At 54.5% G+C, this 18928-nt stretch overlaps 1 protein-coding gene across 1 annotated transcript in view; it reads right to left on the reverse strand.

Annotated features, from left to right (window-relative positions):
• Positions 1 to 18928, reverse strand: part of AHRR (aryl-hydrocarbon receptor repressor) — a 75115-nt gene that overhangs the window by 50107 nt on the left and 6080 nt on the right. Inside the window, exon 3 of the mRNA XM_040630594.1 lies at positions 16238 to 16419. Within this exon, the coding sequence (XP_040486528.1) occupies positions 16238 to 16419 (182 nt within the window). The remainder of the gene's footprint in view (positions 1 to 16237; positions 16420 to 18928) is intronic.

Here is an 18928-nt window from a genome sequence, read left to right on the forward strand (position 1 = left end):
CACCCCCCTCTAACTTCTCTCCCCTCCCCACCACGTCTCTGCACAAGGACACCAGCCCCCCAGCATCGTGTGCCCCCCCAGGGGGACACCCCCCTCTAACTTCTCTCCCCTCCCTACTACGTCTCTGCACAAGGACACCAGCCCCCCAGCATCGCGTGTCCACTCCCAGCTGGGCACCCCCACTTCCCCTCCTCCGCAGCCACATCCCGGCGGGGCACGCCCGGCGGGGCCTCCTCTGGGCTCCTGTCACGCGATGGGGCCGTCAGTGCCGCAGTGACAGCCACCTGGACCCTGGCCAGGGCCTCGCGTGCGAGCAGAGCCGCCAACGCGCCCCACCCCCAGGCCTGTGGCAAGACAGAAAGAAACCAAATGCAGAGCCGGAGCCGGGGGTGGGGGCCAGCTTTCCCGGAAATCCATGTGAGCTGACAGCGCCTGCCCTCACTTCCCAGGTCCCCCAGTTAAGGGGTCCTCAGGGAACTGAAACAGGGTAGCAAACTCCAGTGGGGTGTGGGTCACAGCCAGCATCCCGCCACTCCCCTTATCAGCCAGTGCCCAGGCGATGGCCAAGCAGCTCTGCCACGGGGGCAGCCCCGGGGGTGGGGGGGCAGGCAGCAGCCTGTAGGCTGTCCCCCAAGCCCCTCCTGGCTCCACTTTACCCTGGATCAGCTCCTCTCTCCTGGGTCCTGCTTTCTTTCTGCCCTGTGACTGCAGGTCTCACCTGCGGGCCTGAGCCGGGAGTGAAAGGAGGCTGGGGCTGTGGACAGGGGCTGCCAGTGCCCTGGAAGCCTCCGCAGACAGACCCCAGCCCCTCTGCTGGGCGTGCCCTGGGGGGTGTCCTACCCTCTCCATGCCCGGTCTCCTCCTCCATGCCCAGCCCACGACCTGGTCCCTGTCACCCCCTCATCTGCCCCTGATTGCCCACAGTCACAGGTCAGGAAGCAGGGCTCTCAGGGAATGGGTGGGGTTACAGGGTCTCCTTCTGGGGAGCTGGTGAAAGTGTGGGGAGGAGTCTGCCATGGGCCCCTCGAAGGCTTGTCGAAGAGGAAATTCCAGGGATGAGCGGCACACCAGGGCCTAGGGTGTGAGAGCCCCCAGGCACCATCTGGGGATCGAGAGCCCAAGTGCCCCACGGCCCTCGTGAGCCGCTGCTGCTGTCCTGCCCGCAGAAAGAGGCCAGGCAATAGTCGCTAGCTCCCGCCAGGGCCACGTCCCATCGGCCCCACCCTGTGGGCAGCCAGTCCTCTTGCCTGGACTCTGAGGGGCAGCTGGGGGCCCCTACAAGCCCCGGAGGTGGGTCTGAGGCCAGCATTCGGCACCTGGTCTGTCACAGAGCTCGGGGCCACACAGCAGGAAGGGGAGGCACGGGCCAGGCTGCCCACTCCCAGGAATGAATGGACTCCCTCGGGCTCGCTGCTCAGCCTGAATCCTGATGGAAGCCTGCGTCACTCTGTCCTCCAAGTCCCTCCCCCACTCTGAGTCACCCTAGGACCCCGGAGCGCCAGCCACACAGAGACTCTTCCTGCTGTCCAAGCTATCCACCAACTGGCTGCAGAGTTCACTGCGCCAGCGCATCCCACTTCAACGACTCCTTGCATCCCTAAGAAGGTCCATTTGGGACAGAGAAAATTGGAGAAATGATGGAGACAGTGGCCATCCCTGTATACACACAGGCAGGGGGTGTGGGAGTGCTTAAGAAGGAAGGGGTCACTTCCCTTTGAGGCTCGGCCTGGGGCTGCCTGCACCCTGCCAGCACCCCCACCTCTTCGTTAAGAGACCTCCATTTCCCCCACACATGGGACGTTCAGGGCAAGCTGCCACTGTGGGCCAAACCACGTGCCCCTGGGGCCCAGTGTCCCACCAGAGTGGCTGCTTAGTAGTCGTGTGGCTGGGTCTGGCCGGTGAGAGATGCCAAGTGTCCTTGGTAGAGGAGAAGCTGGAGGACTCCCCCATCTCTGCCTCTGGATGGTGCTGTGATGCGCAGAAGGCGGCAGCCACTTTGTTCCCAGCTCCAGTGAAGCCAACTCCTTGGCAGATAGGACAGGTGAGCCAGGACAGGTGGGTCCAGGATGTAGGATGTGCTGAATGTGGGACGCATGAAGTTGTCTAGGGGTTGGGGCAGGACTCCTGCCATGAAGGGTGATGGAAAGAAAAGCCAGGGGCCCCACTGGAGGCTGCACTGGAACCCCAGTTCTGGCCATCTGCAGGTCCTGGAGTGGACAGGCCCATGTCCACAGACCAGCTGAATGGAACACATGCCTGATAAAACTTGGCACTATTTCAGGGTCAAACCAAGAGTCCTGGGGCTCTGCACTGTGTGCCAACTTTCATGCTCTGGGTGGCACCCACAGCACGTCTCATCTGGGTCATTTCCTCCTCCAGCCCCGGTCTAGCATCATGCTGCCCCAGGCCTTCACAGGTCAGAGCCGACCTCCAGCCTTGCCTGTGTGTACCATGGAGGCAGACGGAGTGACCACAGCTCCGCTCTTCCCCATGCTATGCCCAGAGGTCAGAGGCGGAGGGCATGCAAGTAAGCTTGAAGCACCCCGGGGACCCCCGAGCAACAGGCGTGCCCTCCTATTTCTGGCCACTTATCAGAAGCTAACATCTGTCCCAGACCCCTTCGGAGGCATGCTTAGCAGAGGAGAGCAGACAGCTTAGAGAGGGGGGTCCCAGGAGCCTCAGCTCCCCTGTAAGACAGGTCCAACGCCATCTGACATGCTGTGTGCGGGACCTGGAAGTGAGTGGCACCTTCCTGTGTGCCCCCTCTCGCATGCCACCTGGGGGCCAGGACTGCCCACCTGCAGACTGACAGGTGCAGGATGTGGGGGGCCCGCCGTGAGGGAAGGTCAGCTGTTCCCCTCTCCACCAGGCAGGAGCTAACACAAGGCTTCTCCCGGGCCCACGTGTGTTCAGGAGTGGACAGGTGCCCTGAGGAGCCCCAGCTTACCTCTCGCAACACCCAGTCTCTCCAACCAGACTAAGGCCCTGGCAGAAAGAGCCGGGGAGAGCAAATGCTTCCCAGGAGCGGGGGGCGATGGTGGTTGTGGAGCTGCCGCTTACAGGGGGGCTCCCCACCCCTAAAGGGTCTACAGGCCCCTCTGCAGTTTCTACAACAAATTAATGGACCATCCCCTCACAGTTTTCAAACTCTCAAACCATCCCTCCCTTTACTTTTCAAGGACTAAAAGATTAACTCCTCGTTTTGCCTTTGGCAGACGCAAAGGGACATGCGTGCTGGAGAAAGGAGTATACAGTGATTCTCAAGGGCCTCGAACTATGCACAGAGGAGAGTCCTGGCCGCTCCGTCACCTTCTGAACACCCGATGCAGAGAATAGATGCGTTCACTTCCTTCCCTAAGAGGCTTGTGGTTTGTGGCACTCTGGTGCCGGAGGTCCCCCCAGCTCCTGCATGGGGAAGGGTAAGAGAAAACTGGAATACCACCTCGGGTTCTCTGTGCAGGAGGCTGCTGGCAAGCACAGCCTCATCTAGCCATCGGAAGGAGGTGAGGTCCCGACAGACACGTGGGGAGCACGCAGGGGGGTGGCAGGCTGAGAGGTAGGAGGACAAAGTGCAGACCGTGGGGCATAGGGTGGCTCTGGGAAGGCCCTTGGAAGGGCCACACAGTGGGCTGTGTGCAAAGCAGCTGAGTCCAGCACATGTGGGGAAAGGCCCCTGGTCTGGGCGGGTGTCTGGGGAGGGGCCGGGACGATGAGAGTCCTGGAGAGCCCCCAGCCATCCCCAAAACAGGCAGCACCAGCTGCGTGCCAGTCAGGCTGCTCCTGGGAGTGGGGGCTCTCCCCTTCCTGGGGCAGCCACAGAGGCCCATCTGTCCTACACCCACAGAACGAGGAGGAGCTGGCCCTGTCTCCGGGAGGGCAGGCCTCTCACATCTGGGCGGGGGGCAGACAAGACCTTCTTATGGTTCCCGAGAAATGATGCAGTGGTTCAACCTGCACGTTCCCTCCGCAGCTCCGTGGGGACCTCGCCTGCCCCACATGAAGCGCACCCCCCCACGATCTGCTCCGACGCTGCCCACGGATGGGGGTTTCTGGAGAGAGGTTCACAGGGACACTTCATTTCACCAGGGCTGCGGTCATGGCCAGAAGAGACCCCCAATGGGGCAGCACGGGGCCGAGGTGGGGGGCAAGCCTGCTGGCATCTCCTTCCCGGGGGTCCACTCGTCAGAGCCTGGATGTCTCCCCATACCAGTGAGGGGGTGCACCCCAGCCACACCCCCCACGGACCTCCCAGGCAGTGCCCCCTCCTGTGAATCACAAAATGATGTGATTACACACAGGGGCCCCCATAGGCAAGGCCCATGGAGGCCAACATTTACCTCTCTAATCCCTGCATCACGCCGGCCAACCAGGTGGACCCAACAGGTGAGACAACAGGCCTGGAGGGGCGGATGGAGGAGGAGTGGAAACATGGTGCGTCCTGTGCGAGGGTGTGTGTGCTCTGTGTTGGGACCTGGACAACGAAGGGGAGTCTGAGGAAGGGAGGGAGGAGCAAGTTACTTTACAGAGCTTGCTTCAGACACATGGTGTGAGGGCATCTTAACAGCAGGGGAAGATGCCTGTGTCCTGCGTGTGGGGAACGAGAGCCAACAGCCCGGGCAAGGGTCCCAGCAGGTGCGGACAGGAGGGTATGTGTCCTTCCAAGACCCTTGCAGTGGGGGAAGGGACTAAAGCTTCCATTCAAAGCCTCTAGTTCCCGACACAAGAAAAAACATCAGGAGTATAAATAAACATGCTCATTTCTCGCAAGCGCTGCATTTCGAAAATACGGGAACAGTCGAGATGTATGCTGCATCAAGTTGTTGATTTTCTAGAAACGTTTTCCATACTTTCCAGAACGCAGCAGGCAAGCTTTAGAGATTTCACACTCTGATACTGCTCAAAGAACATCAGAAAAGACACATTTCCTCAGAGCCGGTGATGACGGAGAGGCTGCGGCCACCCCATCCACTCTCTCTGGTTCAAAGAACACATTTCCAACCACTTTCTAAGGCGCTCTCGTAACTTGCACCACACGCTCCGCACAGAAAATGCTCTCTTTCCTTAAATCCCCAGAGCAGGATGCAACCAAAAATAGCTCTTTGGGAAGAAAAAGAAAAAGGAACATTACACATTGCAGATCTGTATTCTCTTCGTGGTGTGAAACATCTGAACAAGCTAGCTTGCTGGGCATTTTCGTCAAGTTTCAACACATCAGCAGAAGCGTGCACCAGCATCAAGCCAAGGGTTCAAGAAACATTTTGTGAAACACAACAAAACAAAACTCAAAAAGGTGCCACTGCTTTTAAAAAGTCCAATACTCACTCAGTGAATAAGTGTGCGGCGTGAGGATGCAAGACAGCGTGTGCACGCCGCCGTGCAGGACCCGTGGCACGTACGGCCCCGGGATCAGGGAGCCCGCGATCCGGCAGTTCCAGCCTCGGGGGCGTGCCCGGCCGCCTCTTTGCTAGCAGTCCCAGGGCTGTACCTACAGGTCCAGTGTCCCGAGATTTGGAGGAGCAAAGCTGCCAGAGAACATCTGAATCATGTATAAAGAATGAATTTATAATAAATTTATAAAGAAGCCTCCAGTTACATAACCTCGAATTTGCAAATAACCCGACTTGAGGTTGGCGTGTGAGTCACCCTATCAACCATGCGTCATTCGCGGTCGATGCTACAGACTGAATGGAGGTGCCCAAAGCTGTCCACGTGCTCGGGGGCCTCTGCAGGACGTGGTCATTCACTTGCTCATGCAGGCATCCCTGCCCGTCTTGGGGGCGCACCTCCTGGGGAGGCTCTGCCAGCAGTTTGGGGGAGTCGCGATGGGAGGAGTGTGGCTGGGGAGGCAGCCTGAGGTGACACCGAGTAAGGACCTGAAGAAGCTGAGGGACCAGGGGGGCCTGGCGGCAAGAAAATGAGCCCAGCAGGTGTGCAGGGCTGTCAGGGAAGCACCCCTAAGTGAGACACAGGCAGGCCCCACCTTGTGCTCCACGGCACCCTGTCCTACCACACGATGTCCCAGTCTCACAGCCGCCCGCTCGCCTGCTGCCCGCTGACCAGGCAGCGCCGCTCAGACCCAGTCTGCAGGAAGTGCTGGCTGTTCTCTTTCCCAAAAGACTGGGTGCCCGAAGAGGCCAAGTGCTCCTAAAAGGTGCAGACATGACTTGCCTGAGAAACACATGCATGTGCCGTGATCGCCTGCCATCGCCCCCGGCTCCCCAGGGACTCACTCTTGCACCCACTCCTGAGCTGCCACGATGCTCGCCTCAGAGCAACTTTTCACGTTTGCAGTTTTCTCTCTCCCTCCTTCTGGTCACGTGTTTATGTTTTATTTCGAGACCATGTCCAGCGCACAGAAAAGCGCTAAGAACAGCACAAAGTGCACAGATACACTTTGCCCAGAGATTCCAAAAACTGTCCCATAAACACTGTTTCAGCCAGGGTTGTGTCCCTGGGCCCCTTCCACCCCAGGCTCCTTGGTCCTCCTCAACTTCTGCGACCTTGACCCTGAAGATCATTGCCAGTTACTTTGCAAACCGCCCCTCAGTTTGGGTTTGTCTGGTGCGCCCTCATGGTTAGACCGAGGTCTGTCCCTCCTCAGCAGGAACGTCACCCAGGAGGAAACGTGTCCTTCTCTGCCTCCTGGTGCGTGGCACACGACGCCAACGTACTCCACTGTTGGTGGGGTCGGAGTTGGTCGTCCGCGACAGTAGTTTCCATTCTAAGTTTTCCCTAAGGCATAAATGCATACTTTGCTGGGAGGTAGTTTTAAGACTACAATAATCCCACTTCTGACCCCACTTTCACACACTGATTTTAGCGTGGACATTTCTTCCTGAGGTATTACTACAGTGGTTAGTGATCACTGACTTTATAACTCATCTGTCTCCAGTCACCTACTACAGCGCTTCCTCCTGTCTGTATCAGCAGTCTGCCTTAAGGAGAGCTATCTCCTATCATTCATTCATTCATTCATTCATTCATTCATTCGTCCGTATCAGTGTGGGCTTATGGAATCCTATTTTATTCACTGGGTTATGATCTATTACTCTCTTGTTTTGTTTTAATGCTGAAATGGTCCAGGCTCGGCCAGTGGGAGCCCTTTTGAGATGGCTGTGTCCTGTGGCATGTCTCTAACCCTCTCTGAGCGCTGCCTCCCTTTCTGGCCCAAGATGCTCTAAGCTGACCTATGCTCTCCCTGCTCCAATTCTGGAAGGAGGCCTGAGTTCCTTTTGATGGTGAACAGTGTCTAGAAACCAAGATCTGAATGTGAGCTATGCTCGCAGCTACCTCGGACCTTGTCAGTGGGCAGAGCAAACACATATACGTATATTTATGTCTACAGCTATCTTTATATTTTGAAAACCATGAGCTCACACCAGTACCTCCAATTCCAGTTCAACACCACAGGAGTCAGTAAAGAGTAGAATGATTTTCCCTTTAATATCTGGTAGAAATTGCTTTAAATCATCTGGGCCTAGATTTTAACTACTGATTCAACTTTTTAAAAAGAGTTTGTTTGTTTATTTATTTATTTATTTATTTACTTATTTATTTATGAGAGAGAGAATGCAAGCAGAGGGCGGGGAGCAGAAGGGGAGGAAGAAATGGGGGAAAGAATCCAAACAGACTCTGTGCTGAGCATGGAGCCCAACACAGGGCTCCATCTCACGACCGTGAGATCATGACCTGAGCCAAAACCAAGAGTCAGACGCTTAACCGACTGAGTCACCCAGGTGCTCCTGATTGAACTTCTTTAATAGTAATATGACTATTTGAGGTTTCTATTTCTTCTTGAGTCAATTTTAACGAGCTAAATTTTCAGTAATGTATTCATTTATGTTTTCAAATTTATTGGCATAAATGTGTTCATAATAGCCTCAAATTATCTTTTTTTTAAAGATTTTATTCATTTATTTGAGAGAAAGAGAGAGACAGAGTACGAGTAGGGGGAGAGGCAGAGGGACAAATAGACTCCCCACTGAGCAGGGGGCCCAACGCAGGGCTTGATCCCAGGACCCTGTGATCATGACCTGAGCCAAAGTCAAATGCTTAACTGACTGAGCCACCCAGGAGCCCTTCAAATTATCTTTTAAATATCTGTAGCATCTATAAGCATGTTCCCTTTACATCCTTAATCCTGTTTACTCTGTTTCTCTCATTCAGTTTCACCAGATCTTTACAAATTTTATGATTGTAGAGGAATTCTATTATATGTTTCTTTTCCATTTCACCAGTTATCTTCACTATTATTTCTTTCTTTGACTCTCTTTGTATTTTACTTTTCTTTATCAGAACTACTAAACCAAATATTTAGTTCATTAATTTTCCACCTTTCTTCTTTTATATATAAACTCATAAGGTTATTTATATCTGAGGATTACTTTAGCTGCATCCTACACATTTTGATTTGTAAATATTTTCTTCCTTACATAATGTTTTCTTCTTTAATCTACGAGTTATTTATGAATGTGTTTATTTCCAAATATAAGGTTTTTCAAGTCATCTTTCTATTATTGATTTCCAGCTCAACTGCACTGAGGTTTTAATATGAATTTGTCATAATTTTTTCTTTTGAAATTTATTGAGACTTGCTTTACTGACCAATATGTTTCTGTATATTTACAAATTTCATGTGGGCTTGAAAAGATGTGAACGCTATAGTTTCAGAGTATAGTGTTTTATGTGTGTCCTTTAGATTAACCCTTTCGCATTGTTGAAATCTAGAATCTTTACTGATTTGTACTTATTTGATTTACTAAATACGGAGAGAATTACTTAAAATCTTTCATGATGATGAATTCATGTATTTTTCTGTATAGTTCTGTCAATTTTTGTTTTATATTTTTAAGGTTATGTTACCAGAAGCCCACAAATTTTAAATTATTTTAGTGCTTGATAAAATTTTTTTGATTTAAAATTTTAATTGATTTGAATTTTTAAAATCATTATATAGTGACTCCCTCATGATCTCCAGTAATGTTTTTTAACCAAAAATCAAATTTTTTACATTAAAATGGCTTCATCAGATTTCTTTCAGTTAGCACTCTCCAACATATATTTTCCCATCCTTTTCCTTTCACCCTTTCCTTGCCGTTTGTAAGGTGATATAGTAATCCACTCTAATAATCCTTATCTTTTAGTTGGCATGTTTAGTCTATTCACGTTTACTGTAATTTGTGACACACTTGGGACTTTGTGTTTTCTATTCCATGCTTCCATCTCTGTTTTCTCCTTTCTTGTCTTTTTCCTTTGACTGATGACATTTTCTCTTTCTACTTTTTCTCTCCACTAGTTTGAAAGGAAACCCCATTTCTTTTATCCTGATGAGTATCCTGGACATTATGATGAATTAGCTTGTCAACTTTCCCAGAAAATTAATATATGAACCACTGAAGTCTGTGCCTCTCCACCTTTATATGCTTTTATGGTTAGGAATTTACTCTCCCTCTTGTTTTGTTCTTATAACACACCATTATTACTGTTTTATACAGTCAATGTCTGCTTCAATTCGCCCACATAGTCATCACCCTCCTGTTCTCCCTTCCGTCTCCACTCCAAGTCTCTACCAGGAATTCCCTTCCTTTTGCATAAAGTCCTTTAAAATTTCCTTTTATAAAACTCTCTTTGGGTTCTCAGGTTCATGTGGTTTTTGGTCTCTGAGTATTCCTTAATTTCCTGCTGTCCCACTGATATACCATAACAGGTTTCAGATATTTTATCTTTGCATTTTGGCTGTTAGTAGCAGAATGACTGATTGGTTACTGATCCACTGTATTTTTGGAAACCGAAGAAACCATGTATTTGGTAGCAGAATTCCCCACTAGACTCTAAATGCCAAGGGGATGGGGACCATGTTTGCTCTTTTGTCTTCTTCCTTATAAAGGTTGTTAATATGGAACTCTTTCTGTCTGCAAGAGTTGAGGCCCCAAAACAACAGGGTGTCAACTATACCCAAGTCCCAAAGTGAGATTCCAGGAGACCTAGGCAGGGTTGCAAGAAAGGTGTCAGAGAGGGAGAGATGCTCAAGGCTGAGAGGAGGGTCTCCTTGGAGGGGTTGTGTTGTGAGTCCGATGCCCCCACTTGCACCAGGAGGCCAGTTGGGGCTTTCTCTCCTCACCTCGTGCCCAGTGAGAGGGGCTTCATGAGGACCCCTATGAGGGCCTGCCATGTGCCTGCTGGAGCGGGCAGAGGCTCTGAAGGCTGGTGTCTCTGTACACTCAAGAAATCCAAAGGACAAAGGCAGGGCCTGAAGCTCCCGGTAGGCACCCAGGCTGCACCAACATGGTAAGTGCTACCTGCCAACCTGGTGGGTCCAAGGTGCACGTTTCCTGGAGAGCAGGTAGGACCACAATGCCCCAAAACTGGCCTAGGACGTCTCAAATCTTCCAAATCCTCCCAGAGACATGAGCAGAGGCCTGAACAAAGGAGGCTAGAGGCACCAACTGACACCCAAGGCTAAGAAAGGAGGTGCCAGGGACCAGCCGGAGAGGATGGAGCACCAGGGTTACCAACTTCAGTAGAATGCTCCCTGGGTCCCTCAGTGAGCCCTGCCTGCCAGCTTATGGCAATGCTGATCACATAGGACCTCACTGAACCCTCACCTCTCCTCCCTGCCGCTGCTCTGAACCAGAGGGCAGGAAACCACAGCTACCACTGGGGCAGGAGCAAGAGGAGAAGCAGCCGACCTAAGCCCCAGCCCTCCTGCCTGCTGCAGCCCCAGGTGAGGGTGGGGAGAAGGCTCACGCTTGAAAGACAGATCATACTAACACCAAGCTCAGCCTGCTTAGGGAAGCAACATGAAGAGGGGCTGTTGAGGGTTGGGGGAGAGACACTGAATTCCCTGGAAGGGACCAGAAACATAGGGGCTATCCTGGTTCTTCCAGGGGTGGTGGGGGAGCCAGCCACAACGGAAGTTTGCTGGGGCAGCGAGAGAAAAAAATCAAAGCTGTTTTGTGTTGACCCTGAGTTCTGGCTCCTTCCCGGTCCTGAGCTGACACAGGAACCAGGAGGGAGGGAGAGAATCAATGCATGCACGGACCAATGAATGCCTGCTCCTCTTCCTGGAAGTAATTTAGATATTGCAGGAGCAATAAAACGGCACATAAAATAATCAAGGATGATCTGACGACGACTGAGGGACCTTCCTGGGAGCTGGGGTCAGAAGCTGGTGGCCACAGATGTTAGGACACGGCAGGTGCTCCATCCTGAATGACTCAAACTACTGCGTCTTTGCTGGAAATGCCCCTGGGAGCCATCTTCCAGAAAGCGTTGGTGATGGAGAGGAAGGGGTAAGGGAAGGGGGCTCCAGGGGCAGATGGGGAGGTAAGAGGCAGCAGTGACCCACATCCACATCCCTGGGGGATGAATCCACTGGACGCTCCACATGACAGGAGAGGAGGCAGGTCCCAACCCTCCCGCCCCAGAGGGCCCTTCTCAGTCAGCTCGGGCCACCATAACGAGACACCGTGCACGGGTGTTTAAACAGCAGACAGGTATTCCTCACAGGTCTGGAGGCTGAGTCCAAGGTCAGGGCACCGGCAGATTTGGTTTCTGGCGTGAGTTCCTCTCCCGGCTTACAGAAAGGGAGAGCCCTCTGGTGAGTCTTCTCAGATTGACACTAATCCTGAGGGATCAGGTCCACTGTGGGGCCTGATTAACCCTTAATACTCCCGGAGGCAACATCTGCAAACACAGCCCCACGGGGTAGGGCCTCTGTATGCACATCTGTGGGGGTGCAAACGTCCAGTCTGTGACAGGCCTCACCCAGAGAAGGTAACTCTAGTGACAGCTGAAAACAGGTACAACGCACCTAAGCAACCAGGTAAGCTCCAGTTGGGGGTCACAAGACCACCTAGGGGCGCTGCCCTCCTGACGCTTCCCGGCACCACCGCCCTTGGAGGCTCTGGGGACACACCTCCCACCAGGGGAGCAGGGCCCGAATCCACCCCTGCAGGGCTCCAGATGGTGTGTGCGGAATTGGCCCCATAGGCTGTGCACAGAGAACGCGAAGGGACTGGAGGCCCAGACGCGATCTACGGGCAGCCCTGCCCCAGGGTGAGAAATCTCCACGTTCCCGCAGAGCCAGACTGCTCGTCCACCTTCCCCTTCGTGCCGGGTTTTGTTCGTCGACACTGTTCCTTCTCTGACACTTCTCTCCACAGCATCAGGGCCCGGTCTGCAAGACTCAGGGTGTGGACGCCGCGGGCGGACCTTGGGCTCTCCGTCACCTGTGAGCAGTGGTTCTCCACCCCAGGCGCTTGTCCTTCTGGCCAGTGAGTCTCCCCGATGAGCCCACACTGCAGACCTTCTGCCTGGGGAGAGGGGCCCTGACTGACCACTGACCTTAAGTGACGGGGTGCTGGGACTTCTTGGACCCCCACGTCCTGGGGGAACCAGCTTTGCTCTGGCCCCATTTCAAGGGCCCTTATGCGTCTCCTCTTGCCCCACCTTCCCCCCTTCGGTCAGCCCTCAATTTCCTTCTTCGCAAACAGTGACATTCACAATAGTGGAAAACCCCCTCTCCTGCTGGAGCACAAGGGTTGATAACGGAAGCACTGGCCCATTGCCTATGCGAAAACCAGATAAATAAAATGTAAAAACCCTGCTGCTTTCAAAAATCCACAAAAGCCAATCCTAAAGTAAACATTACAGGCAAATTTTGAGGCCTTATTACCCTTTGAGGCTGAAATTTTCCAGGTCACATCCTTTCCCAAGGTACCATTTTATGGAAGCTTTAATGAAATTAGCTCATCTATTTCTGAGTCAGGAAGCGCAGATTAAGGTCCAATTTTTGTAGCCTGACTTTTTTCTAACTACAGTGGAAATGAATCCAGGAAAGTTTTTAGAATTTCCTCTAAAATGTACAGCTGAGGGACATCACAAAGTTCAGAATCCTTGGTAGAAAAGGCGTTGTGGAGAAATCAAGTTTTTTTGACACCCAACCGTGACAGTCGCCGTGTAGCTGTGAGCTTTGACTGACGAGCCTGCCCCAGGACTTGGAGTTGGCCTCTGAAGGCGCAGGCTGACCCGCAGGGTGTCCGCTCGCACCAGCGGGAGGCGTGGGGGGGCAGCAGGAGGGGAACCTCACTTGCTTTTGGTTAAGAAAAGCTACGCATTCAGGTGGCTCCCCGGACAGCTGCCTGAACCCTTGGAAACACTAGATGGGAGCCCTTCTGAGACCACCAACCCTGGCCCGGCCGGGCACAGCCGGATCTGTCCAGAGAAGAAGTGACCGGGTCCCCTCCCAACCACCCAGCCAGGAGGTCGAGTTGGCGAGGGTGTGTCAGTAGGAGAAGGTGAACCAGCACCCTCACCCGGGGCAGCCCCAAACCCGCCCAAGCTGCCCACACAGGCCACTGTGGAAGCTGGGGTCGCCGTCTGTAACAGAAGTGCTTCACAAAGGCTGGTCTGGGGACTACGCCCTCGATGTGTCCTGGCATCCTCGCCATGGCTCTCCATCACACTTTGCACGACTTTCTCAATTTCATCACATCACAAACCTGCTGGAAAAGCACACTTGTGCTGCTCAACTTCTAAAATGTTCCAAGTCACCCCAGTAAACTGACCTCCACACCACTGGGGCTCAGAGTGACCCCAAATAGCCCCGGGCATGGGGATGGGGCCTCCCTGAGGGGACACAGGAGGGGCTCCTGAGAGGTCTGTGCAGTGCCCCCACCCTGGTACAAAAACCTGGACACAGTCCCTCGTCTCCTTGAAGCCCCCAAGGACGCAGTCACCAGCACTGAGCCCACGGTTGGCCGGGAACGATACACCCTCAACCCCACTTGGAGATCCCGCTGGCTAGGTAATTACTGATTTTTAATTTAAAAAAGTAATTCAAAACCCATGAGCAGGTGTTACTCTCAGCTTCTGCTCAGAACACAGAAGAACACTGTCCTGCCTTTCAGTGAAGTGTGGTACCATCTTCTGATCTGTGGGTTTTCTTGGCCCATCAGAGACCCGAGGTCGAGGGCAACCAAGACCCCGAAATCTAAGATACCGGTGCTTCAAGAGAGGCATGAGCCAGACGTCGGGCACGGGGAAGGAGGATGCAGACAACATTCCGACGCGAGAATGACGTGACGTCACGCGAGGTGAACGTGACAGCGAGAGGACAAGAAGCCTGTGGTTACGGAGGTGGGGGACAGGAATCTGCCCTGCATACAGGTGTCCACAGAGGAAAGAGCCGTGAGAGGGTCCTGGCGCAGGCCAGGGGAGGGCACCAAGCCCTGTGCCTGGGGATCCCCCAGTGCTGCTGGGGAAGGAGCACAGAATCCCTCTGTCCCCGGGGAAGGGGCCCCGACCTAGGGGCTCCCCCCGAGACGCAGGACCTGGGCAGCAAGGGGCCAAGCCCTTAGACGCCTGGGGTGGGGGGCTGCCTCAGCCCAGCCTGCAGACAACACCTACCTGCCCTCTCACCTCCTCTGGGAAGCCCACCAGCCCACAGGACCCTCCTGGCGACCTCCACTGAGGGCCACTCCACCCCATGGCACCCACCATTCTCTGCCACCCTCCAGACTGCCTTTTCGCCATCAGACATTGACGTCTGGGTGATAGACACCTGGATGGTACCCTTTTAACCCAAAGAAAAAGTGCATGGTTTAGTGAGGAGGACTGGGCTGAGTGCTGGGTGAACTCCAGGCCTGGGCTGCAGAATCCCACAGGCCCATGTCAGGGACAGAAGAGGCAAGTAGCAGGGGGAGGCATGGGGGCACAGGGGAATGGAGTTGCCCCAGAGGAGTCCTGGGCATGGCCGATGCCTTGGCCACCAGCCCCAGGACCAAGCCTGGCTCACCAGACCCGATGGCCATACAGCTTAGTGTGCTCGGCCTCCCCTCAAGGGCAGGTGGCCTTTCCATCATGGCTCAGGACCCACCTGGGGTCCACACCCAGAGCAGAGCGAGGCTATCCACGGGTGGGCTCCCAGGGTTCTGGGATATGCGACAGAGGTTGGGAGGGAGCCCCATGGAGAGGAGAGCTGTCACACACGGAGCAGGCTCTCCGAGGCCAGCAGTGCTCAGACGATCTGGGATTCCTGCCGCATATGAGAAAATGGAGGCCAAGGTGGGGGCCCAGCTGGGGTATGCACTGGGCAGAGTTTTCCGCAGGCCCCTCATCTTCCCTCCCAATGGGCTCTACGGAGGAAGTCGGGGTTGAGGGCAGGCTGAGTCCTCAGGAAAACCACCCTCCCTCTCCTGGGGGGCTGGAGAAGGCCGGCAACACGCAGTGGCTGAGTCATACCTCAGACACGTCTGGATTTACAAGGAGGCCAGGCCTGGCCAGTCGTCTCAGTGCAAACTGCCCCCACCAATGTGGGAGGTGGGACAGACCCGGTTCATATCGCCCCAGGGCCTCAACCCTGGCCAGCTGTCCTCACTGCAGCCCCAGGCATTTTGTTCAGCAATGTGAAGATGTACAGATGGGATGCCCAGCGCCTTCAGGCCGAGCACGGACTCTGCTGTTGGCCGCAGCCCCCCACTCCCTAGGGCCATACCTGCCCCTTTACACATTCATTTTACTCACTCCCAAAGACATGTAGTAAGTCATGACTGTGTAAGACGTTCAGACTTAGTCAGATGATGGCAACAGTCATGGGCTCTGAAAGAGGGTGGTGACAGTCAGATTTCTTTCCCAGGAGCTGAGCCAGGCCCCAAGGAGAATAAGGCCTGGCCAAGAGCATCCCATGTAGGAGAGCACGCGCCCACAGCTACTGCGAGGCTCTGACATGCCAGGGACCCCTTGTGCAGAGGGGCTGGTGTCTGGCCAGGGTCACAGCATCCCCAGGACAGGCAGAACAACAATACAGAAGGCTGGCCGCCCAACGGTCATGCTGGCTAATAGGGGAACATGGCCTCCTGAGCTCAGCGCTGTCATGCCCTCCCACAGAGCAGGTCTGCCTGGTCTTCTAAAGCCTTGAGGCCGTGAGGAAGCCAACCTGCCCCTCCCACAGAGCCTCTCTGGTTCATCAGCACTCACTGACTGCTCCTCTGAATGACTACCGAAGACAGGGGGTGCAAACTGGCCCATCCCAGCAAAGTAGGGTGGGACCCAGGTGGGACCCAGGTGGGTGACACCCAGCCAGGCACACGTGGGCACAGGCAACACGCAGCCAGGCACACGTGGGCACAGGCGACACGCAGCCAGGCACAGGTGGGCACAGGCAACACGCAGCCAGGCACACGTGGGCACAGGTGACACGCAGCCAGGCACACGTGGGCACAGGTGAGAGTCCTACCTTGGAAGAAGCTCTTCACCCTGAGGTAGCTGACACTGAGACGCAGAACGGAAAGCTTGTCCAGCTTAGACACGATGTCTGGAGGAAGAGGCAGTAGGCTGGCCAGGTGGTCCAGCTCGGCGTTGAGACGGTCCCGGTGCCGCTTGGAAGGGTTTGACTTCTCAGCCCCCGTGGCAGGCCTCCTGTGGGGAAGCAGCCACAGTCAGACTCAGGGCTTCCCACCAGTGTCCGTCACCCCAGGGACTGCAAACCAGTCCCAGAAGTGACCTTATGGTGCAATCAGCTACATGAAAAAGGTGTTGAGAAGGACAGAAGTCTCCGGATTCTGTGCACATAAGGAAGCAGGGACCCCATTACCGGGAAGGGCACTCAGAGACAGAGAACAGGCCTTTCGGGAACACGGCTGCAAGCAAGCTGTGTGGCTCCAGCACGTTTCTTGACTTCTCTGTGCTCTTTCCCCCAAGTGGGAGGAGGACCCCCGGTCCCAGGCTGCATGAGCTCAGCCCGTTTCAGGCTTTTTTTTAAACAGACGACCTTTTTGGGACCTGCAGTACAGGTGTGACAGGCCCCTCTGGGCTCAGTTTTTCCTCTACACGGCGGGGCTGAAAGGGGCTGAGGAAAGAGTAATAATGAGGACCTTTGGGCACCTAGGCGCCATCCCGCCCACCCCTCAGAGGCCCTGAGGTCATGGGCTGTGCCTCTTTGAGGCGAGCGGAGCCCTGGGTTCCGTCTCCCCTTGCTCTACAACAGACAAGCTCCCCCACACATGGGGGGGATCCCCCCGCCCAAGGCCTCCCTGTCCACCATCCCTGCACAGAGCAGAGCTAACCTCAGACCCCAGCCGCTTCCCAGTGACCTCCTTCATCTGACTCTTAGCCCCTGGATGACAGCCCCCTTCCTCTGACCCTATGCCCCCCTCACAGAAGCAGCTCTTTACAGGCCCTTCCTAAATATCACCCACAGAAAAGCGTCTGAAGCTAAAAGGCGTCGGCTGGAGTAGCCAGCATGAGGAGGGGCCGTTGGCAAGCTCGGCAACGGGGTGGCCTGACTCCCAGGGCCAACCCTCCCGGGGGTCATGGCGCCTGGCAGGCAGGAGGGCTCCTGCTGCTCTTGGGGCTGGGGTCTCGTTTGTCCGGAAGTTCCTACTTGTCACTTACGAGGGTGGTGAGGTCGAACAGTCGTCTGTCAGGAGGAGGCCTGTAGCATAAACCTGCTTCGCAGAGTCTGAGGGCCCAGGCCACAGAAAACACGTGAAAGCCTGCCGCTCCAGTCCCAGAGGCCACGTCTTTGTCTCTCTTTCTGTTTCTGTTTTTGGTTTTGTTTTGTTTTTTCTTTTTTTTTTTTTTGAGGTATAATTCACGCAACACTAACCATTTCAAAATGTATATTCACGGAGCTGCATAACCACATCTCTATCAAGTTCCAAACCGCATCATCACCCCAAATAAAATCCTATACCCATTTATCAGAATTTCCCCGTTTTCCCCTTCACCAGCCCCTGGCAACCACAAGCGGTCTTAGGTCTCCATGGCTTTGCTGTTCTAGACCTTTCATGCACCTGGAATCCCACAAGGGGAGACTTTCCGCGTCTGGCTTCTTCCACGTAACGTCGCGTTTTCAAGTTCCCCCGTGGTGTAGCACTGGTCAGGACTTGGTTCCTGCCCCCAGGTGTGTGGACGGACCACACTGTGCTCCCCTGCTCCCCAGCGGACGGACGTCTCGGCATCGTACGAACGCCGCAGCAAACACTGACACTACGACTTCGTGCGACCTTCATTTCCAGTTCTCTCGGGCACATGCCCAGGAGCGGGCAGCCGGGTCAGTGTGCTCACCCTGTTCTACTCGGAGGAGCTGCCATAGCGCGTGCCACAGCGGCCGACACCCCCACTGGCAACACCAAGGGCTCCGTGGTCCGCATCCTCGACGACACATTATTTTCCTTTCCCATTGAACGGCCGTGTGCACAGGAGGGAAGTGGCATCTCTGTGGTTTGATCTGTATTTCCTTAATGATGAATAATGTTGAGCGTCTTTTCACAGGTGTCTTCTTTGGAGAACCGTCTACCCAAGTCCTTTGTGCATTTTTTCCTGGGGTTATTTGTCTTTCTGATGTGGACTCACAGGAGTCCTTTACGTTCTAGATACAAGTCTTTCACTAGGTATGCTATTTACAAATATTTTGCCCATGTCTTTCAGTGTCTTTTAACTTTCTGCTGGTTTTCCTCCTTAATGAGGCACTTGCCCCCAAATCACTCCTGCTGCGAGCCAGAATGTAAACGGGCAGGAGTCCTGGGGACAAACAGCAGCTCCAGTGGGGCTTGCTGGTGGGAGGAGAGGGACCCCCCATCAGTGAAAGACACCCAAGGCCTCCCCAGAGACGGGGCCTACCAAGGGCATTACCAAGGTGTGGGGGTCAGAGAAGGGGAGACGCCCCCCCCCCGAAATCTCACTTCTGTGTAGGGCTGGGGCAGCTGCCTCCCCGGACAGCCTGGGCCTGAGAATGAGCTGAGCGGTGATTGCACGCAACCCCTACTCTCACCCCCACGGGGCACCTGGGGGAGGGACACTAGCCTGCTGGAGAAACGGGTGTTGGAAGAGCTCCTTCAAAGTGTCTCACGGCACTGGCTGCCCCTTGATGCGTCTCTACCACCCCTCTCCCCAGCCGCATGGGCCAGAGCGGGAATCATCCTAC

Source organism: Ursus maritimus, unplaced genomic scaffold (assembly GCF_017311325.1).
Source record: "Ursus maritimus isolate PB19 unplaced genomic scaffold, ASM1731132v1 scaffold_15, whole genome shotgun sequence".
NCBI classification, from domain to species: Eukaryota; Metazoa; Chordata; class Mammalia; order Carnivora; family Ursidae; genus Ursus; species Ursus maritimus.